The following is a 25083-nucleotide window of genomic DNA, read 5'->3' as shown; positions in this document are numbered from 1 at the left end:
TGCTACCAGGCCTGTTGAAAAAGGCCTTCTATCAGGCCTGTTAAAGAAGGCCTTGGCTGGCTAGGACATCGTGTGTAAAAAATGTATGAGTATGGAATGGGTCAATAAGTCCTTGTGTCTGCTAAATAAGGCCTTCCAGAAGGCCTGCTACTTCTTTTCGCCGCTGGGTAGAGTTATTCAAATTGTTTTTGTTTTCATGAAGGAATTTTTATATGTGTGCTATTGAATGAATGTGAATTTATTTATGGTATGGTGATGTAGAATGAAATAAAGAAAGAGTATTGCTACAGTAAATTTCATAAAAAAATAATGAAAAAGGGAAATACATAATTGTTATTGTTAAAATAATAATTGTAATGGAAAGTATGTAATTAGTAAAAAAATACTTTTTCAAGAATACATTAGTGGGATTATATCTAACAAAACACATAATTAAAAAAATACAAAGTACTGATATTCTTAATTAAATTAGCAATATTATTTCAATCACTTTTTTTAGAAAACATATATCTTATGCACTTTTTTACTATACTCCTACATCAACAGAACATTTGTCAGCTGCCATGAGCGACCTATCGTGAGTTTTTCGCTGTTTTTTGGAATGACAGTTTAGAATTTCTGAATTTAAGGAATAAGATTTATAAAATATTATTCCATAAATTCAGAAATTCTATTTATATATTGTTATATCATAAAATAATTAAGTTAATGTTGAAAATATACAAATTGTATCACAAAACTATTTTTCTTTCATATTTTTAGTATAAATTTTGTTGATCATATATATATAAGTTGTAAAAATCAGGTAAAAAATATATATTTTGCCAATTGATAACTAACATTATGTAAATGGGAAAACACCCAAAAAATTGCAACAATATTCATTTTTATTTTGGATCACAATTATCAGATCATCAAAATATTTTTCCTTTTTCAAATTCCAGTTAATATCTTGAGTTTTTTGGTAATTTTATTATTTTGTGGTAAAAGAATACCTTATAGTTAGTGAATGTTCTGCTTAACAAATATTGTCTAAACATTTGGTTAGCATCGGAAATTAGAAATAATAAAAAATTAACTCTTTTTTCCGCAAAAATATTAGTTTAAATAAAATACAATTTAATTTTTTAAAATTTTAATCAATTATTTAACGCATAAATCTCTAATAGTCAAAAGACTGTGTGTTTTTACAACTAACAACAGAAATAATTGATTTAATTCACTACAAGCAATTCTCAAAATGAAATGGTCATTATACAACATACTGAGCTAAAGCTACAAGAGCGACCTAGTTCATTTCAGTGAGTTGAGCTGAAAAGAGAGGTCACTTCACTGAGCTAATAAACCCAACTCTAATACTAGTTGAAAAGCCTGTCCATGACAAGCAAATCATCAAAGTCGAAAAATCAAATAAAATATTGTAAATAATTTTGTAATGGTTTTTAAAATTCACAATTTAATTTACAAACAAATAAGCCTAATTGACAGAATCATACATAACAATAACTAAAATTGACTTAATTTTTTTTTATTTACTTCGATTTAAACAAATGTACTAATCTAAACAAATGATGTTTAGATTAGTGCAAGTTACTAAAACCACGTACTATTGAAAGCAGTTCAAATAGTTATATAACTGAATAGTAGAAAATTGTAGTGAATATCAGGAAACATAAAATGTGGCTCCATTAGGACTATTCACATGACCAATACTATTTGCATATCATAAAAATCTAGAAAATATAAAAAATCCCTACAAAAAATAAGTAATTATATAGGGAGGTTTATGGCCAAAATCAATAGCCCCGCGTGTTGCCCATAGACTAAAAATCAAAAATCAGGCTTCGTTACGATTTTCCGCAGATAAAGTACTTTAAGTATGCCAAATTTCAGCTTCCTATGTCATCAGATGCCTTCAGAAAGAAACATGACCAATACTATTTGCATATCATAAAAATCTAGAAAATATGAAAAATCCCTACAAAAAATAAGTAATTATATAGGGAGGTTTATGGCCAAAATTAATAGCCCCGCGTGTTGCCCATAGACTAAAAATCAAAATCAGGCTTCGTTACGATCTTCCGCAGATAAAGTACTTTAAGTATGCCAAATTTCAGCTTCCTATGTCATCAGATGCCTTCAGAAAGTTCGGACATACTAAGAAATTATATATATAGATGAAGGATTGTAAACCACAAATATTTGGTTTAGTTTCAGAAATTAAAATAAAAAAAGACACCTCCCATGATTCGCAGATTTTCGAATTTTTTTACATCAAAATTTCTTCCGTTTTATGTCACGTACGATATTCCTTTATTTCACTGGATGTTTTGGACAACGATGTTTAAAGTGTACTAATTCTTTATTAAATATATACCCTCAGTATGAAGACCAAGTTTTTTTTCAGTTAGGTACTCTTAATTTGCAAAATCTATTCCACCTTATAGGCGTACAAATGTCACGTACGATAACATTGAATGCTCATATATGTACATTAGAGATGCCAAACGGGGAATACCGTTCCCGAAAATCCCGTGGTTTTAGGTATTTCCTAAATCCCGAAGCCCGGGATTTTTTAATTTTAAATCCCGGGGTTTTCGGGATTTTCCAAATCCCGTTTTTCAAAAATAAATAGGGGATATTGTCATTTTTGTGTGCCTTTTTCATGTATTTGGACATTCTACATGCCCGAATATCGCAAAGTAATGTTCAGCAAAGTTGTTAAGCTCAACTGCTGCTACAATATAGTTAATAAAGGAAAACGGTGTTTTTGGTTTTCATTGAGTGGGGCTCTAGAAAATCAATTCTTCACCTTTTTGTATGTTATCTAATAAAACTCAATTTAAATGCTCATCAAATGAAACTGATTTTATCTCAGATGAGGAGCTCGAACAAAATGAAAATATTTCGATTGCTAAAAGGATAAAAGATATTATTAATAAATGTGAAAAACCCAAATAACAATAACGCAACCAAATTATAATGTAGATTTGCAACTTGCAAAAGAAATAGATCATTTTATTTCAAGAGGAAAATACTTGCAGATTTGTTATAAGTATTTGCATACGGGTTTGCCAATGTGAAAGATGTTTTTCGACAGCAGCATATGTCGGAAACAAAATTCGTTCCAGAACCCCAAGAAACTATGTGTCTAAAATCAAAACCTAGCTCCCGCTGAGAGGCTTCAAAATACACAGTTAAGAAATTTTGATTTTAGTCGCTTTTCATTGCTTATTTTGATATGAAAGTTTATAAAAATGTATACCAATGTATAAAGGAAAAAACATAGTTCTAATTATTTCTACCCCAGCGCATATGAATAAAAAAAAATTATTAGTACAATTTTTAATTTACAAGGTAAATTTTTTCGAACTCTTTTCGAAAAAGTTTAATAACTTTTGCAAATATAAACCGATTTTAACAAGTAATGTCTCATTTTAGTCTACATAAAATTGTCTTTAAACACTGTACAAAAAAATAGGTTTTCATATAAAAAAGTGTTATTTTGTAGCAGAGTTAAATCCTAAATCATTATGTCTCTCGGCGGGAGCTAGGTTTTAATTTTAGACCCTTACTTTCTTTTGGAAATTTTCTTAGAATTTTGTGTAGATTCCAATTTTGCTATACGCCTGTCACGTTTTTTCTAATCCGAACAAATTGAACCACCCTAATGTACATACTTTATTGTTATTTTTTCTTAACGTATGCGGAATGAAATTGCAACAAAAATTTGACACTGTCCAAAAGAAAAAGTATATGAGCTATTAGTGTTTTGCCTTAATACTTTAAAACCCCATTTGAAAATCTAGCTTTTAGTTATCTCAAAATGTTAAAACAAAAAAGAACTATGTACCTTGAAAAAATATTTGTAATTTTTTCAATATTTTATCAATTATCATCGGGAACAATTTGTTATATTTTACATCAAGTGGCAGAGAAAGCCAGAGAAGTGGACTTTTTTCGGAAGTAAATAAACCTATTATTGATAAGATGTGCAAAGTAGAACATAATTATTTTCTAAAAAAATATATATGGATCTCAATCAATCAGATGTAAATTAGAAGTTTTGACTTTTTTGGAATTTGATTTCACCATCAATTCTAATTAATATATTAAGAAATGTGTACACAAAATTAATCTATATAAATAATATCAATTGTCGTTCGTTGGTAATTGCATCAGTTGAGAAAGGCCGGACCGATTTAGACAATTTTTTTTTTTTAAATGTTGGTCATAGTCCAACTTAGGTTTTTACGGAATTAAAAAATGACCACGCCCACTTTTTTCTATTAATCTAAAATCGGAAAACGGCTACACCGATTTGTCTAATTTTTAGTTTAAATGTTCGTATTTAAGTTTTTACTGAAGGAAAAATTGACCTCGCCCAATTTTTTCGATTTATCTAAAATCGGAAAACGACTAATTTGTTGGCTAATTTGTTTTTAAATGTTCGTAGTAAAATTTGTAAGAAAAATTTACCACGCGCACTTTTTTTCGATATATAAAAATCCCAGAACACCTGGACCGATTTAGCTATTTTCTTTTAAATGTTCGCAATAGTCCACAAAAGTTTTTTACGCCAAATATCAAATGCTGTAAATATGTGACCAAAGGTAGTGATATGGCATCTGAAAAATGGTTGATCGACCGCCATCTACAACATTGACCAGATTTTTTGATATGTGCCGGAATGATAAATTTGGCCGAACGCTGCTTTAATTCTTGGAATATATACTTGGAATCAATCGTTAAAGAAATTTCAACGACAAAAACAAGGCATTCCAGTTCCAGGTTTCCCCCACTTATTTTCTAACGACACATTAGGTCCATCCGAGAAACGATGAGTGTTTCTATTTGCGTTGGCCAAAAATCGATTTTTTTAATCAAGAAAAGCTGCTCGATCTGTGATCACTCATATTTCTGAACAAAAATCGATTTTTTATGTCAAAAATCAAAATATTAAAATTCAATAATAACTTGGCCAATAAGCGTTTAATCAAGAAAAGGAGCTCGATCTGTGATCACTTATATTTCTGAACAAAAATCGATTTTTTATATAAAACTCAAAATATCAAAATTCTCTAATAACTTGGCCAATAAGCGTTTAATCAAGAAAAAGCTGCTCGATCTGTGATCACGCATATTTCTGGCCAAAAATCGATTTTTTATATAAAAACTCAAAATATCTAAATTCGTTAATAACTTGACCAATAAGCGTCTAATCAAGAAAAGCTGCTCGATCTGTGATCACTCATATTTCTGGCCAAAAATCGATTTTTTATATAAAAAGTCACCATATCTAAAATCGCTAATATCTTGGCCAATAAGCGTTTAATCAAGAAAAGGAGCACGATCTGTGATCACTCATATTTCAGACCAAAATTCGATTACTTATATAAAAACTCAAAATATGTACATTGATTTACATGTATGCTGTTGTTGCTTGGAAAGGACAACGTCTGTCGGGTCAGCTAGTCATTTCATAAAAAGAAACATCAGAGATTATTTTTTTTTTAAAGAAAGTTCTTCTTAACTGTTCCATCATCCAAATGTCACGCCCAGATGATTATGGTGTTTCCAACTCCCTTGAAATGCCAGACTTTCTAAAATTAAAAAATTTCCATATTTTTAAAAATAATTTGAGAGTTTTTGGACGTTTTTAATTAGAAGAGTTTTTGTAGATTATTTAAAATAAAAATCGAAAAAAATAAGACCATGAAACTCAAATAGGAGCACAGAAAAGTGCAAACATCGATATTTTAAACACCTGTGTATAAATTTCTTCATAACTGCCACAAAAGTACATGAATATAATAAATTGTTTGCTTACATTAAATCAATTTTATAAAGGTTTTATAAATTATTTGTTTTAACGTTGGAAATAAATATAACGAGTATTTTATGGATTTTCAAAAATCAATTTGTAAAAAAATTCGAAAAAGTACCTTTTGTTCTGCGGCTTAACAAAAATATAACATGAAGTCTAGTATTTGCAATAACAGCTCAAAAATGGAAATTAACCCCTAAGAGGGTTCAAAATGACTGTGTTTTTCGTGATTTTAAAAGTTTAGGGTCATTTGGATCCCAAGTGCTATTAAGTATTAATTTTAATGTTTGTGCTGTTATTATAAATACTAGACTTTATGTTATATTTTTCTTAAGTTTCATCAAAATCTGACCAAAAATATTTAATTTCGCATCTTTCCATTAAAAATTCCAAATGTTGAAAAATTTGACCTTCACTATTTAAGGATTAACGTTTTCCGATTTTCGACGGAAAAACTATAGAAGGTATTGTCATACTTTTTTCATATTTTTATTCCCTATTATGTTGTCAATAAATCTAAAATTTGTTTAACATTTTGTTTTTTTGATCATACCTGCGAATAGTTCAATGGTTTCCTACCAAGACAAAAACTCACATACAAGAAAATGTGGATATATTTATTTTAGGTAAAAATGAGCTTTTATTTTAATATTTCACAAAATATGTTAATTTTGTTCCTATATTTCTTGTTCTAGTGGCATGGAACTAGAGATGCTAATCGGGACTGATTTTTGAAAATCCCGGGGTTCGGGATTTAGTAAAGAATCCCGAAATCTCGACCCGGGGTTTGAAACGTACATAATTATGTCTTTACAATTGAAAGTAAATTTTTTCTTTAGCAATAAATTTTTATTAGACGCTAAAAAGCATACTATTGCATCTATGGTTTCACCTGCCATTCTGGAACGCATTTTGTTTCCCACATATACTGCTGCCGAAAAACATCTTTCACATTAAATCTTTCACATTGGCAAAACCGTTTGCAAGTACTTATAACAAATCTGCAAATCCTGTTATTCCTTCAGAGATAAAATGATATATTTCTTTTGCAAGTTGCAAATCTACATTATAACTTGGATTCGTTATTGTTATTTTGGGTTTGTTATATTTATTAATAATATCTTTTAGCCTTTGAGCAATCGAAATATTTCCATTTTGTTCGAGCTCCTCATCTGAGATAAAATCAAATTCGTTTGAAGAGGATTTAAATTGAGTTTTGTTAGATAACTTAAAAAAAAAGGTGAAGAATTGATTTTCTAGAGCCTCACTCAAGAAAAACCAAAAATACCGCGTTCCTTTATTAACTATGTTGTAGCAGGAGTTGAGCTTAACAACTTTTCTGAACACCAGTTTGCGATATTCGGGCATGTAGAATGTCAAAATGAATGAAAAAGGCACACAAAAATTACAGTTTCCCCTATTTATTTTTGAAAAACGGGATTTGTAAAATCCCGGGATTTAAAATTAAAAAATCCCGGGCTTCGGGATTTAAGAAATCCCGAAAACCCCGGAATTTTCGGGAACCGGGGAATCCCGTTTGGCATCTCTGCATGGAACACATTAATAGCCTGGCGAATTTTTAATAACTTTAAAATTTAACCAATTTTTGTCTTTTATATCTCATTAGAACGACAATTACGTACACATTTCGATTCTTTTAAATTAAATTTCAAAAGTAATTATTTAGTGGCAAAATTTTTACAACAACTGAAAAAATTGCATTTTTCCCCTTGTAAATAACGAAAAAATGCATTTTTTTCGCATTTTAAGGTCCCGTTGCTTAAGGAAGGCGTGGTCGTAGGGGAGTAAAATTTTACATGAGTTATATTCAAGTCCAATAGAAAAAAACTGTAGGATACCCCTTAACTTTTGTACTAAAAAAAATCATACTTGTTAAGGGACTCTCTAATATACACATTACTAATATATAGAAAATTAAGAAAATGCCCAAGTTTATTGGAATTTATTCTGTTCTTTTTATAAAATATACATATCCAATTTTTTTTTTACAGAAACTGCAGACAATCAACGATGAAACTAACAAATCATGTTCTGTGGGTAGCAATGAACATAACTTATTAAAAAATAGAAGTGATCTGGTTGTACCATACGATCGTAATCGGGTTTGTACATTTAAAAATATTAATTTACAATATAGACATATCTGTGGCAATACATTAATCAACTTAACTCGAAAATAACAGTTTTATAATATTAACAAGTAAGAGAGCTATATTCGGCTGTGCCGAATCTTAAATACCCTTCACCAAATTATACTTTAAAATAAAAATTTAAAATATTTTTAGGTAAACAAAAATTAAATTTTATTTTTCCAATTTTTTGGAATTTTTTTTTTTTCGAAATTGTTTTTTAATTTTTTTTTAAACTTTGTGAAAAAACCAATTCGGGTTAAAAAATATTATTTCGATTTTGATCCATTGTAGGTCAAACTTATATACGTCGTTGCAAAGGTCTTTGAAATATCTATCGTTAGATATCCATATTGTCTATATTAATGGCTTAGTAATACAGATATAGGTCAAAAATATATCTCAGCCATTTGTGGACCAATTTCTTCGGAAAGTCGTCGGGAATGGCTATATCGACTCCGCTATCTATAATGATCCAGAATATACTATATACTTTGTGGGGTCGCAAATGAAAAATGTAGCAAATACAAACGGAATGACAAACTTATATATACCCTTGCCACTCATGGTGAAGGTTATAATAATTTTCTTTAGAAAATCTTGTCTATAACTATATTTTCTGTGGAATAGGACATGTTGTGTATAACAATATTTTCTGTGGAAAATCTTGTGTATAACAATATTTTCTGTGGAAAATCTTGTGTATAACAATATTTTCTGTAGAAAATCTTGTGTATAACAATATTTTCTATAGAAAATCTTGTGTATAATAATATTTTCTATAGAAAATCTTGTGTATAGTAATATTTTCTATAGAAAATCTTGTGTATGACCATATTTTCTATAGAAAATCTTGTGTATAACAATATGTGTATAACAATATTTTCTATAGAAAATCTTGTGTATAACAATATTTTCTATAGAAAATCTTGTGTATAACAATATTTTCTATAGAAAATCTTGTGTATAACAATATTTTCTATAGAAAATCTTGTGTATAACAATATTTTCTATAGAAAATCTTGTATATAACAATATTTTCTATAGAAAATCGTGTGTATAACAATATTTTCTATAGAAAATCGTGTGTATAACAATATTTTCTATAGAAAATCTTGTGTATAACAATATTTTCTATAGAAAATCTTGTGTATAACAATATTTTCTATAGAAAATCTTGTGTATAACAATATTTTCTATAGAAAATCTTGTGTATAACAATATTTTCTATAGAAAATCTTGTGTATAACAATATTTTCTATAGAAAATCTTGTGTATAACAATATTTTCTATAGAAAATCTTGTGTATAACAATATTTTCTATAGAAAATCTTGTGTATAACAATATTTTCTATAGAAAATCTTGTGTATAACAATATTTTCTATAGAAAATCTTGTGTATAACAATATTTTCTATAGAAAATCTTGTGTATAACAATATTTTCTATAGAAAATCTTGTGTATAACAATATTTTCTATAGAAAATCTTGTGTATAACAATATTTTCTATAGAAAATCTTGTGTATAACAATATTTTCTATAGAAAATCTTGTGTATAACAATATTTTCTATAGAAAATCTTGTGTATAACAATATTTTCTATAGAAAATCTTGTGTATAACAATATTTTCTATAGAAAATCTTGTGTATAACAATATTTTCTATAGAAAATCTTGTGTATAACAATATTTTCTATAGAAAATCTTGTGTATAACAATATTTTCTATAGAAAATCTTGTGTATAACAATATTTTCTATAGAAAATCTTGTGTATAACAATATTTTCTATAGAAAATCTTGTGTATAACAATATTTTCTATAGAAAATCTTGTGTATAACAATATTTTCTATAGAAAATCTTGTGTATAACAATATTTTCTATAGAAAATCTTGTGTATAACAATATTTTCTATAGAAAATCTTGTGTATAACAAGATCGACTGTTCGAACAATCGACTTTTCGACTTATAGAACCCTACTCTGGTGATGAAGAAAGTAATTTTTTAATACTATTTTAATACGGAACAAAAATATAATTTTCCATCCCTGTATATAAGATTTAAAGAAAAGAAAATCTTAAAATAGGAGAACACATATGGAACCGTAACAGCAAATCCAATATAGAATCGTTTACATAATCTGTTGAAATTTCATAAAATTTTATAGAAATTGCAAACGGAATGACAAACTTACATACAGTGGTGGCCAGGAATTTAAGACAAAAATTTTTTGCTAAATTCCACGTGATTGTCAATTATTTTTTCAAATATTTCCACAAATATGTATGCGTGAGGACTGTTTTAACACATAAGTGTGTTTTATTCGACTATGTCAATTCATATATATTCACCACGAACACATAAAATTTTTCTACAACTTGACCAAAAAATTTTTTTTTAAATAAACATATTTTCTCACATTTATATCATTATATTTTTATTATTATAAAATATTCGGACAAAATTTCGTATTTTTAGTTCCATTAGTTTCGGTCATATCATGTTATTAACAGCGGATGTTCGCTGAGGTGGGTCAACGTATTTCCACATATCTTTGTCCATATATGTTTTACCGATTTTTGCAAACATTTTTCAGAAACTAGAAACATTAATAATAAATTTCATACCCTTAGAGGTCCTTTTATTTTGGCTCTATCGCACTTAAAATTCAGTTGATGAAAAAAATTCAAGTATTTGTCTTAAATTGGTGGCCACCACTGTATATGTATGTATGTATATAGCCTTGCCACTTATGTTTAAAGGTATTAAAAGAATTAAACACAACAATCGAACAAAAAGCTTTTTCTGAAATGTTTGTTATTTACATTCATGGTTAAAAACGGCTAAACAAAATAGAATAACAATATGGGAGTCAAGGCGAATTGTTTAGACAAGTGAACTGTCAATTCACTGTGGTTGTTGTGGCGAAAAATACAACAAACCCAAAAGCAAAACCAACAAGAGGCAACTTTGACAGTTCAATTATCTTTTAACAAAAACAAAGTACCTGTTGTTTTTGTACATGTTTTAGTTCTCGCGTCACCTTCTTTAGATTCGCCTTGATGGGAGTGGTTGCGTTGCTCAATTATTTGTTGACAATATCAACAAACAACAACAAAAATTAAATAAGCGCAAACGCAACGTGCTCAAACAACGTGGTTGTTGTTTTTGTACAATATGTGTCAAGGCGTATTTAACAAGGTGACAGCATTGGCGAATTGAAATAAATACAGGCGAATTCACTTATTTTTTATATATAGAGTTTGACATACGGGAATATTTTTTATATATGAAGTTTGACATTTGTGCGTGCTATTTCTATAATCAGCTGTGCTGCCGATGGCACCTTATTAAATGCACCTTGATATGTGTTCTGTGAGTGTTACCATATGTCAAGTTTTCCCTTTTTTTCAAGGTTTTTGAGACGCAAAAAGTTTTATTTTTTTTTAAAAAAATTGTTTTTTTTTGGAAAATTGATATCAATAAGTTGAACCGATAATTTCAAAATGATAGTCCCCAAATTCATTCACTAAATGGGGAGATTGATTTGAATATATTGAAAGTGTCTCCAGCACTAAATTCACATAAATTATCTCAGTTTGATTACATATATGTATGTACGAATTGGGTTTTGTTATTTTAGTATGTACTTAAAAAAGTTTTTTTTATTGAAAAACAAGTTTTTTTTCAAAAAATATATGGCAACACTTGTTCTGTGTACGCGTGAGAGAGTTGCTCTCAAGGCGAATTTATACAAGGTGGTGGTAGTTCTACAAAAACAACAAATGGTCTTAACAAATGTCAAAAAACAGAAATTAAAAATTAAACAAATATGTATTAAAACTAAATATAGTGTAGATAATTGAATAGTGAGGGCTTTACTTATTTATGCAAAATATAAATATTTTGTTAATTAGCTTAGAATATGTAGATATTGAAGTATAAAAACAAGCTTTGACAGTTGTTAGAACCAAACAAGAGAAAAAAGAGTAATCAGCTGATTGACTGACTCCACCTTGTATAAATTCGCCTTGGTTGCTCTTTTGAAAACACATTATAAAATGCTCTCTCTATTTTCTTAGTGAACAGTGTTGCCACAACCTCAAAATATTTGTAACCAAGTTTGTTTAAAAAAATAACCAAAATGCTAAAAAAAATAACCAAAAAAAAATTTATTGGAAACGTCATGTTTTTAACTTTTGTATATCACGTAAATAAAAAAACTCAAATTTCTATTGCTGCAGTTAGATTTAAATTACCTAAAGAATTAATTTATAATAAAAATGTTTTTTAGGATGTAAAATTTCGGGGTACAGTAGTTTTGATTTACCTGCCTTTCATTTAAGAGCATTTTGCATATAAGTGCACAAAACTTGTGTTTTGTATATTTATTTACCAAACTCCATATAAATTCGTTATTTTAAGTACATTGTTCATACCTGCACATTTAAGATAACTGCATAGTACTTTTGGAAGCTATAACTGGTTTTCATGAAAAAAAATTAATTTAGCTGCCTAATACAAAATTAAATCAAAACAAAACATGTTGTACACTTCTTAATAATTTTAAAAGTAGCTAAAATATCAATTTGACGTTATTTTCAGACGGAAAAATCACAAAGCGTCGTGTAAATTATTTGCCGTTAGCTGCTTTTTTGGGCAGTAAACTGTAAATGCACTTACCAGCATCAATGAGCAGGTAAGTGCATTGAGGTTAACTGCATTTTTAACTTACCTGCACAAAATATCGTGCAAAGTTGATTGTGCAGGTAAGTCAAAATTATTTTATTATCCAAATATTTCATTACATTTTTAATTAATTTTTCATTTTAATTAAAAACTATGTTCACTTGAATGTGAAGTGTTAAATTTTTATTTTTTTTATCGTTTTCGGAATATAACATTTTAGTGAGAATAAATCTAAAAGAGTCAAATTTCATTCTTGAAATATTCCAAAATATACACCAGAATTATTATACTCAAAAGAAACATATGTTTACGTAGACCAGTTTAATGCTAAAAAAAATTGCATATTCTTAGCTGCATTACCCAAAATTTATAAGAAAAATGCCAAAAAAATAGGGTATGTAATGTGAATATAAAAACCGCGATATTTCGACAACGCGAGCTGATTGAAAAAAAAAACATGTTTAACATTGTACTGAGGGTTCATCAACTCGTACAAAACGTAGTTGAAATTTCCGTCACCAAAATTTCTTTTCTCCTGTGTAATTAAACCAATATTGTGAACTCATTTACATCCCTAAATCCAAAAATCGTAAATATCTTTTAAAATAATTATTCGTTCTCACATATTTTGATATCATTTCAAAAGGCTTGAAATATAATTAGTTTATGAAAAATTATACACCTACAACAAGGATTAACACAAACCGATGTAAAAACTTTTTTTTTTGGAGTACACCTTATATTGGTGTATATATACGATATCGTTATAATATAAAAATAACCAAAATGAAAAATAAATACACATCTACACATCAGGAAAAAAATAACCAAATTTGGTTATAAATAACTAAAACGGCAACACTGTTAGTGAATAAGATTCAAGGCGAATTTATATACCAGGTGGTGTTGATAACACAGCTGATTAATGTTGTTTGGATGTTTGAGCTGTCAAATATCCTGGTTTGTTGCGGCGAAAGTTACAACAAATGTAAAAGTAACAAAAACAACAGGCAAACTTTGACAGCTTAAACCACATAAACAAAAACAAATTGCAAGTGGTTTTTGTAAATGTTGTACTTGTTGTAAAATCGACACCACCTGGTATATAAATTCGCCTTTAGATTTACAAAAAAACAAACATACATATAAAGCTTTGTTTGTTATTATACATATATTTGCATGACGTCATTGAAAACAATGACAAATTACATTGTTTTTTATATCTCAGCCTATTGTATGTCCAACTTACAATGGTCTTATATAGTACGTCGTTGCAAAGGTCTTTGAAATATCTATCATTAGATATCCATATTGTCTATATTAACGACTTAGTAATCCAGATATAGGTCAAGAATAGGTAAAAAATCGAGGTTTTCCTGGTTTTTTCCTTATATCTCAGCCATTTGTTGACCGATTTTCTCGATTTTAAATAGCAAGAAGAATTCCGGAGATATTGATATATGAATCATGTATGTATGTTATTTGGGGGCTTCGGAAAGTTGATTTCAACACACAGACGGACATGGCTATATCGATTCCGCTATCTATAACGATCCAGAATATATATACTTTATGGTCGCAAATGAAAATTGTGGAAATTACAAACGGAATGATTTCCCAACATTTAATAATTTTCCCACTTTCCATTAGTCATCATAATGGCGGATATATTATTATCTTAAAATTTCATATCCTTTTTATACCCTTCAACTCGTTAGAAGGGTATATATAAGTTTGTCATTGTGTTTATAATTTCCACAATATAATTTTCCGACCCTATATATAGATAGCGGAGTCGATTAAGTCGTGTCCGACTGTCTGTCCGTCTGTCTGTTGAAATCAACTTTCCGAAGCCCACAAATAACTTACATACACGATTCATACATCAACATCTCCGGCTCGGTTGCTATTTAAAATCGAGAAAATCGGTCCACAAATGGCTGAGATATAAGGAAAAAACCAGGACAACCTCGATTTTTGACCTATATCTTGAACTAAGTCATCAATATAGACAATATGGATATCTAATGATAGATATTTCAAAGTCCTTTGCAACGCCGTAAGTCCAATGGATCAAAATCGGAAAAAATATTTTTTTAACCAAAATTTTTTTTACCAAAAGTTTTTTTTTCGCTAAATATTAAAAAACAAAAAACAATTCGAATAAATTTTTTTTCCAAAAAATTTAAAAAAAAACAATGTGGAAAAAAAATTTTGTTTACCTAAAAATATTTAAAATATTTATTTTGAAGTATAATTTGGTGAAGGGTATATAAGATTCGGCACAGCCGAATATAGCTGTCTTACTTGATTATATTTAACTCACGATTTTCTAAATATGACTTTAAATTTAAAACATGGACATTTGGGATTTAAAATTTAGTGTTCTTAGACAGAGAAATGCACGTAAATTATAACGAAATAATTACTATTTTAACTGATGCAAAGTTATGATACCCAAAAATCATATAGTTAATTTAAACTGTTCAAAAAACTTAACTTAAGTCGACTTAAGATGTTTAGCGATTTTGTCACAGAAATACATATAACTAACTAACTTTAAGTTCTTTCAAATTAGGTTATCTTGTCACCACTTCCACATAAAGACAATTCAACCTATATAAACGCATCATTTATTGAAGGATATGATAACTCAGAAAACTTTATTATCACTCAAGACCCATTGGATAATACAATAGAAGATTTCTGGAGAATGGTGTCAGAACAAAGCATTACTACTATAATTATGTTATCTGAGGTGAGTGTTAATCTTATGTTATAGTCAATTAAAAATAAGCTCCATTTAGTATGTAACATATTTTACTATATATGGGCAATACCTTATTTGGAACAAAAAATAATAATGTTCGACAAGGCATCGGACCTCACTCGTCCGATTTTAATTCAAGTTAAAAATTTATATAAGAATGGTGTAAAATCACTCAATTTCAATCGTGTATAACTTTTTAAACGTTTATCAAATTTTTACAATATGGGTAATGCTAATGTACTTTTAAAATAAATAAATATGTATGTATATTTATTTATTTATTTGTAGTAATGCTAATGTACTTTTAAAATAAATAATTAAATAAATATGTATATTTATTTGAAGTCTATAGAACAATGTTCCTTGCAGATTTTTGAAAATCTTATTCTAAATCTTGTATCTTCTATATAAATATAAATCAAATGTCGTTCGTTGGTAATTGCATCAGTTCAGAACGGCTGGACCGAATTGGACAATTTTTTTGCCAAATGTTTGTCATAGTCCAACATAGGCTTTTACGGAAAGAAAAATTTACCATTCCTACTTTTACGCCCACTTTTTTCGATTTATCTAAAATTGGAAAATGGCTGCACCGATATGGCTAATTTTTTGTTAAATGTTCATAATAATCCAATTTAAGTTTTTACAGAAAAAAAAATTTACCACGCCTACTTTTACGCCCACTTTTGACGATTTATCGGAAAACGGCTGCACCAATTTTGCAAATTATTGTTAAATAATCGTAGTAATACAATTTAAGTTTTTACTAAAACAAAAATTTACGACGCCCACTTTTTTCGATATATCTAAAATCGCAGAACGCCTGGACGGATTTGGGTAATTTTTTGTTTAAATGTTCGCAATAGTGCACAAAAGTGCTTTAGAGAAAGAAAAATTGTCCACGCCCGCTTATAAAATACATCTGCAAATATGTAACCAAAGGCAGTGATTTGGCTGAGTTATTGCGGAGAATTCCAACGATGAAGTCAATCAACTTCAAATGGGCCGCTATGTTAGCAGTAACGAAGCAATTCGGAGACGCAGTACTTTCGTCAAATGCTCATCAAATGCTCATTATCTCTTATTGAGATAAACGGACTGATTTGTAAAGTAAGTACAAAGATGCCATGTGTGATGATATTTTGCATCAGATGCGTATTAGAACATCAAATCCAAATTTGCAACTGGGCGAGGAAATTTTTCAACGAGGCTTTGATATTAATTGAGGACATGTGATTGATGATGTCGAAAAAGGTATTATCTGAGTTAGGCATGACAGCTCCCAATCGTCCGATGCACGACGCATTTAATCAAGAGTTGCGACGCGAAAAACTATATGATTGAGATACCTTAAGGGAATCAGTTCGAACAAACCTTCCAACGATACGCTCGAAGAATTATATTGCACTTGCTTCATCAGGAATTGCAGCTACGTTGTTGGAAGGTGGTCGAACTGCTCAATCAGCAGTTTTGGTGCGATGGCCAAAGTTTTGCAGCAAGCAAACTGATCGTTTGGGATGAGTGTACAATGGTGTATAAAAAGTCTTTGGTGGCATTAGACAAAACGTTGCCAGTGATTCCACGGTCAACGCAAACCGATGAACTTAATGCATGTTTGAAGTCGTCCATTTTGTGGAAACACGCCAAGAAACTGCAGAACCATCAATCTGGAGAAGTAATTTCCAAACAATTGCTGGACATTGGCAACGAAAAATCCCGATTGACATTTCGAACGGCTGCATTTAATTTCCCATCCAAACATTGCACAAAATTACAAAAATCATGATTGGTTGAGCTAACGTGCTATATTGGCTGCGAAAAACATTGATGTCGACGAATTGAATTTTAAGATTGAAAGTGATATTGCTGTCGAATATGTCGAATGATGACATACAAATCTGTGGATTCTGTTAACTCCCAAGATAATGTCGTCAACTATCCAACTCGCTGGAATTACCAGGATAACCGCCTCCAACTGAAAGTCTGATCGGACCACGTCTTTGTAATGGCAAAGGAAGTACAAAGGACAAGACGTTTTGCTACCACGGATCCCTATGGATCCATATGTCGCCTTTTCCCGTATTGGAACACCATCAGCATTATTTGTTTACGTGCCAGACAACAACAAAAAAATTTCGTGCATCATAGAGCATTGCAATGAACGAAATTATGATATCACAGCAAAGCAATCGAAAAAAGTATTTCTAATTGGTTACCTGAACATCGATATTTCAAAAATGTAAATAAAACACCATAAGATTCGTTGTACATACATACATATTTTAAAATCAAATGTAAATCAAACATTATCATTCAAAAATCCTTTTTTTCTCTTTTTACACATTTTAAACAGCTTCTCACAAATCGAACTTTTTTCTAATTTGTAAAAAAATCTTTAAAATAATTTTTTGACATGTCAAATTCCACTATTATAATAGATTTTATTTTATTGATGTAGGTTAGGTTCAGTGGGAGCCGCTCTTCCTGCAGCTCACTTGGGTACATTCAAAACTGATCCCATTGCGATACCCAAGAACTAAACAGCAGGATTAGGGTTTTTATCCCGGGAATTCCCGGTACAAATTTCCCGGGAATTTGGCCAATTTTTCACTACCCGATTCCCGGGATTTTTAGTCGGGAATCCCGAGAATTAAAAACTGACGAAAATACATAGAAAACAACTTAGAACTCTGTTTTTTTAACCAAAAAACAGTGAAAAGTTTTTTACAGTTTTTTGCTTATATCTTGGCAATAATAGACCGCTTATTATTAATATTTATATAGGGTTTTTCGTATGAAAATTTAAAAAGAGAATTCATTATTTATAGAATTTTTTTTCTTATTGAATCATTCTAATTTCTTTAAATTTCTTCTTCAAATCCATAACAAAATAGCTTCAAAAATTTATTAAATGATTTAATTTTTCTTCAATTAAAATCTAGTACAAAAAGAAAATTTTTTCAATTAATTTTGTAAATGATTTGAATATAACAAAAATTTAATCATTCAAAGTTTGAATAAATTCTGTTATTAATTAACTTTAAAATTAATTCAGTTTAAACAAAGGCTTTAGAATGAATCTAAAAAATTGAATATAAGGAATGGATTTATGGACGAAATGCTGACATTTTTGTAATTACGGATTAAGATTTTAGTGAATTAAGCTCAAATTTTATTAATTAATTCGAAGCTCTGATATTTAATAATTATAACACTAAGTTTTTATATGAAATTTGGCTATAATATTCCTAATTTACAGTATCATTATATATTTCGGGAAAAAAAATTTCCCGATTCCCGGTAATCAAAAAATGTCGGTAAATTAAAAACCCTAAGCAGGATTCTTATTCGACATCCGTTGTTTCCGAATTGAACCAACCAGAATGCGAAATAAAGAATACGTTCCCTCATGTTAGTTAAAGGCGCGCAATGGAAGAATAAGTAATAAATAACACAGGTGGATTCTTTGGTCCACCTGATCTGTACAACATCATATTGTTTCTCTTGACCCTTCGCACCAATTGTGGTCAAATTGTCTGCTATACAATTATCCTGATTTCCACCATTCCCAGGGACCCATATAATGCACTTTCAACAAAATAGCAAGAAATCTGAAGGTTCTTGGTCACACTGTTTCCAAAGTCATTAAACAGCATAAAGAAGACTTGAACAGATATTGGTGCTCTTTTGAAGAGCACCAAAAACTTCTATCAGAAAAGCAGATTGTAAAGGTAAATGTTTATTTTGTAAAGTTCTAGATCACAATGCACTAAAGAACTAAGAAGCAAAATAACGAGCGAAAAAATTTAAGTAAAATTTTACGATAAACACGGAGTGTCTACAAAACGGCTTTTACCTTTCTTAAAACAGCACAAAGTGCCTTCATATTTCTGGCCCGATTTGGCATCATGTCATTATGGAAAAATGGTTCTTGAGTGGAAAATGTGGATAAATTTATAAATACCGAGTAATAAGCCAATATTTAAATGATTAATGAATTTACGTATTTTTGAGAATTTTTGTATTGAACGGTTTAAGGTTTTTTTGGCTCACTCTTTAGTCTAATATTTTAGAGCAGGGAAAGCCAAATGATGGGCGCCGCGTTTTTCATTTACTCTTCTCTTGCATACGTGTGTACACTCATTGTAGAGAAATAAACAACTTTAATCAGTCTAGCTTGCGCAAACAAGCAGGTTGTGTATCGCACATTTTTGAGAATCAGCGTTGCCAGAGAAAAAAATGTTTCCCAACTGCTTAAGATGTATGATGAACAATATGATATTTTACATTTATAATTGCGGAAAAGAGACGAAAGCTTACTGGCAACACCGATTCGTGGTGAGAGCGGAAAGAGAGTATAACTAATACAATCGTAAAATGCAATAGTATAGGTTGCCTTTCCCTGTTTTAGAGTGTCCTTGTCAGACCACGAGCCCCGTGCGTTTTGCCTTATGCGATAGTGACTGTTCAATACAGCTGACTAGGGAACGTAAAGCTGTTTCCACGGATCTGCCCTTTGTGTAGGCATGTTGGGATTTGGAGATGAACTCTGTTGTCATATCGATAACCGTTTCCAACAGTTTCAGCATAAAGGATGCCAGACTAATTGTTCTACAGTCCCCAGGTTTAGTGTGAGCCCATCGCGTCCACCATGTCCATCTAATACATGTCATATATCTGAAAATCATCAGGAATGCTACCGCCTGGTCCTGTGGATTTGAATGGGTCGAAGCTTTTGATTGATCAGCGAATTCAATCCGGTTTTTTCAACCGGGGAAGTTGATAATATCATGCGTAATCGGTTAGTCTCGAAGTATCCTTCCACGCCGCTACAGAAGTTCCTCCATGCTTTGCTTTTCGCGTTTCTTGTTAAAGTAATGAAGAGATTCATTGTTATATATTCAGGCCAGTTTCCAAGCCTCTTTCCCTCATTCAGTGTTCCACCATAGAGAATTATTCCTATTTCTAAATATAATAGGCCTACAGTTAGTAGCCGAACGATACGAAACCGTTAGGACATCTACGGCTACACCAATATAATTTCTTCTCTCGACAACGGATGGACTTTGTAAAAACTGAGTGCACGCATCATATTGCATCTCCAAATTTGTCTTTCTTCTATTTATAATGGTATTATCACTGATATTATATACACTAATATTAAAATCAATAGTTTGAAGATTAGAGAAAGATCAGTCACTAGAAGCTATCCAGTTGTTAATCATATTGTGGTGCTAGCACTCACAAGAATTAAGTCAAGTTCATAACTTCTCTTTGAAACAATGAAAGTGAGTTCTGAATTGAGGTTTCCAGGCAGCCGCGAAGTGAAGAAAGGAAGAGCAGCTCACGTGGGTCCATGCAATAGGTCCCTTTGTGTTACATGAAAGTAAAGGAATCAGAGAAAGAGGGACAGAATGTAATGAAAAGAGAGAAGGGGAAGATTGAAAAGTTAAGAGGAAGTTGTCCGAATAAAGAGAGAGGGAGAACATTTTTAAAATTGCGTACCAATGAGTTGGCTTTTATTAGGTCACTCTAAGGCAGAGCCCGGCAACACATGCGATTGGTGAGTTGTTGCAAGAGCGAAAAATAAGAAAAGATACAAATTTATACTCTCATATTCACTACAACACAGGCATGGAAATTTTAATTTTGAAATGGTGGTACTTTAATTAAAAATAATGGCCCATAATCATAGTCAGAAATAAAGAATACTTTAACAGAATTAAACTCGACTTTACTCTAGAGTGGACTTTAGGTCTATCATAGACAAGTTAAAGTATACTTCTGACGTTGAAGTCGACTTTAAATATAAAACTAGCTGAAGCTGTTATTCACTCGTTTAACAACAGCATCAGCTGTTCTTCACCAAGTAAAAAAGTTCGGCAGAAAGTAAAAAATGTTTAAGTTACAAGATATTGGTAGAGATTTTGCAATTATTGAACAGTTATCAATAAAATTAGTACCAAAATATTCTAATTATGATATTCATCTTATATATTTTATTTTTCCACAACAAACAACTTTTTTTCTTTAGTTGTCCCGGTTACTTTTATTGTTTACCTTTTTTGTTTTTTTTTTTTAATTTTGTATGTCAGCTGTTCAGCGTTGCCACTTGTCTGTATTTTGTTGTATATTGTATGAAAACATTTTCTACATTTGCGGTGGCACCCAGTTAAAGTCGGTTCAATTTAAAACATACTTTAATTTTGACTATAGTAGCAAAATAATTAAAAGCAAGTTTTTATTTTAAAGTTGTTTCTAAAAACAACCGACTTTAGTGTTTGACTATGATTATGGGCCAATATTTTTAAATTTAAAATTTCAGTTAGACTTCTTTACTTATATCGAATTAAGAAAGCATTTTAGACTGAAATGCTTTCTTAATTTTAAAAACTTACACCATACGTTGATGTTAAAAAATATTAAGTTTTCCATGCCTGCATTAGTAATCTTCATGTACAAAAGCAAAAAACATGCGACAACACAAACTTCAGTCTCAAACGAGGCTGAATCAGTTTTTAATACGTGTGAATACGTTGTTGTAAATTTAGTAACGGCCGAATAGCACGCGTGCATAGGTAATGCCTAGCTCTGCTCTAAGGAGATTCCCATGTCTGGTCTTTGTAACCAATTACTACTCCTATTGTGATGGGTGGTAACGAAACTTATCAATCGAATGCAAAACTGAAAATACAATTTAATCTATTGGATATTTAATCTATTATTTGATTAGCATTTGATTTGAAATTAACGGATTTCAAGAGTATGGTAACATCAAGATGTTAAATGGGTACCTGGTAGGGTATTCACTCGACTAATGATCCTTCGATTAATCGAATAATTTCTTACGAATAATTATTCGAACAATTTAAAAATGACCATTTTCGAATAACGAATAATTCGAACAATTTTATGTAGAATAATCGAATAAATGTTCATATTTAGTTATTTAAATTTATTAAATTGCTTAAAATTTTTCATAGTTTTAAATTTAAATAAGTAATAATGATTCACAAAAATTGTATTGTTTCTGAAATTCGACAAATAACTAAAGACAAATGGACTTTCGATCACTGTAGATGAGTGTTCCGATAGCTCCTTCTATAAATATATAAATATTACTGCAAGAAGTTACAATTCTAAAAACAAATCTTTCAAAATTTTAAACTTAGGACTTGAACGAATGAAAATTAAGAGGTACGGAATAAAATATTTGTTATTTAGCTGGCGAAATATTAGAAGAATCGCAATTAATAATCAAAATATTAACTTAGATTAAAGTGGAGTTGAATGTGATGGAGAATGTGATTTTGAAACGGTCGTCGAAAGTGATATTGAGGATGACATTTATAATGATTACATTGAAATAGATGAAGGCCATGATCTTAAAATATATTTAAGTGATGTTATTAACCGCGTACGTAAGTGTTGCAAAATGTTTAATAAATCGATTGATAAACACAAATATTGCAAACTAACGTTTTGTTGCAAGAAAAGCATGGAGTTCGTCTTATACATGATTTTGAACATCGTTGAACATCTTTGTCTAACATGGTAATAAACTTTTTGCGTATTTGTAAATGCGTCAATCATGCACTGCCTGACTTCAAATTAGCCACGTTCACTAACAATGATATCAAACTATGGACAGATTCCTTTCATTATACAATTCCCCAAGACCACTTTATTAAGCAAAGATTCGGCAACGTTGATAAAGCTTGATGTGTAATACAATTTGTTATAAATAATTTAGAAATAGTGAATAATTAATTTACTAAAGAATTAGTTACTCAATTTAAACCCCGAATTAAAGAACTACATAAAAAAGTTCTTAATACGTTTATATTGTATTTGAATTCAGGATCATGTCCAACTAGCTCAAATTTTTTAAAGCATAGCTCCAAAACGGAAACTAAAGGGTTTGCCAGTCAATTGTTTTGTAGATTGTTAATCTGATCAGACTATTTCTGATGAAAATTTAATGATAGACTTTGTTTTCGAATGTTTTTTTACATTATCAATAATTGAATTGGTAACTTTAACGTCGATTTTTGGTTTTCTTTAACAATAAAATATTAAAAAACCGAAATCAAAACTTCATTCATTACTTATTAAAAAAAATTAAATTATTCGAATAATTCGATTAATTTTAAACGTGTGATCGAATTATTCGAACAAGTTAAAATCTCTTATTTGAATTATTCGTTTTATTCGAACAAGAGAAAAATCGAATAATTCGAAGCTCCTTGTATAAGCCACCGGAGAGATCAGTTACCAAAGTGAATAGAAAGTCAAATAAAATAATTTGCATAAATTCTTTTTGGTTTTTTTTTTTTAAAGTATATAAGATAAATTTAATAATAAAGACAACAAATATAATTTTTAAAGGAAAATTGTCAAATTATTGAATTGGCTAATTTAGCTCACCCAAATTTTGGGGACTCAATCCTGAAGTTCTACACTCACGTGGTGATTATATAACCACGGTGATAGTGGTTACTACATTTGATGGAAATGTAACTACTTACATTTGATGGAAATGTAAGTAGTTATGGCTTAGGATTGCTAAATATAGTGTTGATAAAATAGCCCACATCCATTTGTTTCTTTTGTTATAGACGTGTGTTGCTCAAAGCACCAAATCACGTGGTAACAATACTCCCATACCCTCGAGTATAAGACATCGATTGGTAGTCAGCTACTACGTCGCTCATTTGATAACTTGTCACCACTTATCTTTATGGCCCGACAAGTATATCTAAAAAGTGCTAGCCATCATCTATTTAACTATTTGCCTATAAGTACCCATTAACAGTGTCCGATTTAACATTATAAACTTACAACCTAACCCTAATTCATACAAGAATTTTTCTAATTTAATTTTTTTTTATCTGGAAAAGAACTTCAACGTTATTTTAAATATTATTAGAATCTCACTAGAATCAAATAACAAAAATATGTATCCACCGAATCAACAGGCCTGCTGACTGCGTTGGGCAACCATAAGTATGTCTCCAAATTTTATAGTATTTTTATATTTTTTTTGTTGTAATTTACAATTATATGTTAATGAATGAAAGCATATTACATCTGATTCTCTTTACAAATTGAAAAATATAATATATGATTAAAAGAACAAATTTATGAAAGAAGAAAAGAAATCATGAATTAAATACTCTTAAATTATTTATACTTCCAGTTTGTAATATGCTTTCCATTCGCTCAAAATATTAGGTATTGTATTTTGTTATTTTGTTTTGTTATTTACATTAAATCAGGGAAAGGCATCCTATCCTATTGCAGTTTACGATTGTATTAGTTATACACTCTCTTCGCTCTCACCACAAATCGGTGTTGCCAGTAAACTTTCGTCGCTTTTCCCCAATTAAAAATGTAAAATCTCATATTGTTCATCATACATCTCTAAATGTTGGGACATATTTTTTTTCACTGGCAACGCTGATTCTTAAATTGTGTGATAAAAAACGATACACAACCTGCTTGTTTGAGTTCTCAAGCTAGACTGATTAAAAGTTGTTTATTTCTCTACAATGCGTGTGCACACGTACGTAAAAGAAAGTAAATGAAAAACGCGGCGCCCATGTTTTGCCTTTCCCTGCATTAAATCATTGATCAGTGAGATCAACA

At 30.0% G+C, this 25083-nt stretch overlaps 1 protein-coding gene across 1 annotated transcript in view; it reads left to right on the top strand.

Moving 5' to 3' along the window:
- Ptp69D (Protein tyrosine phosphatase 69D) overlaps positions 1-25083 on the top strand; it is a 378030-nt gene that overhangs the window by 312735 nt on the left and 40212 nt on the right. The window contains exons 8-9 of the mRNA XM_065506581.1: positions 7840-7950; positions 15244-15423. Coding sequence (XP_065362653.1) covers positions 7840-7950; positions 15244-15423 — 291 coding nt within the window. The remainder of the gene's footprint in view (positions 1-7839; positions 7951-15243; positions 15424-25083) is intronic.

Source organism: Calliphora vicina, chromosome 3, assembly GCF_958450345.1.
Source record: "Calliphora vicina chromosome 3, idCalVici1.1, whole genome shotgun sequence".
In the NCBI taxonomy this organism is placed as follows: domain Eukaryota; kingdom Metazoa; phylum Arthropoda; class Insecta; order Diptera; family Calliphoridae; genus Calliphora; species Calliphora vicina.
This window is presented reverse-complemented; position numbering and strand designations above follow the sequence as displayed.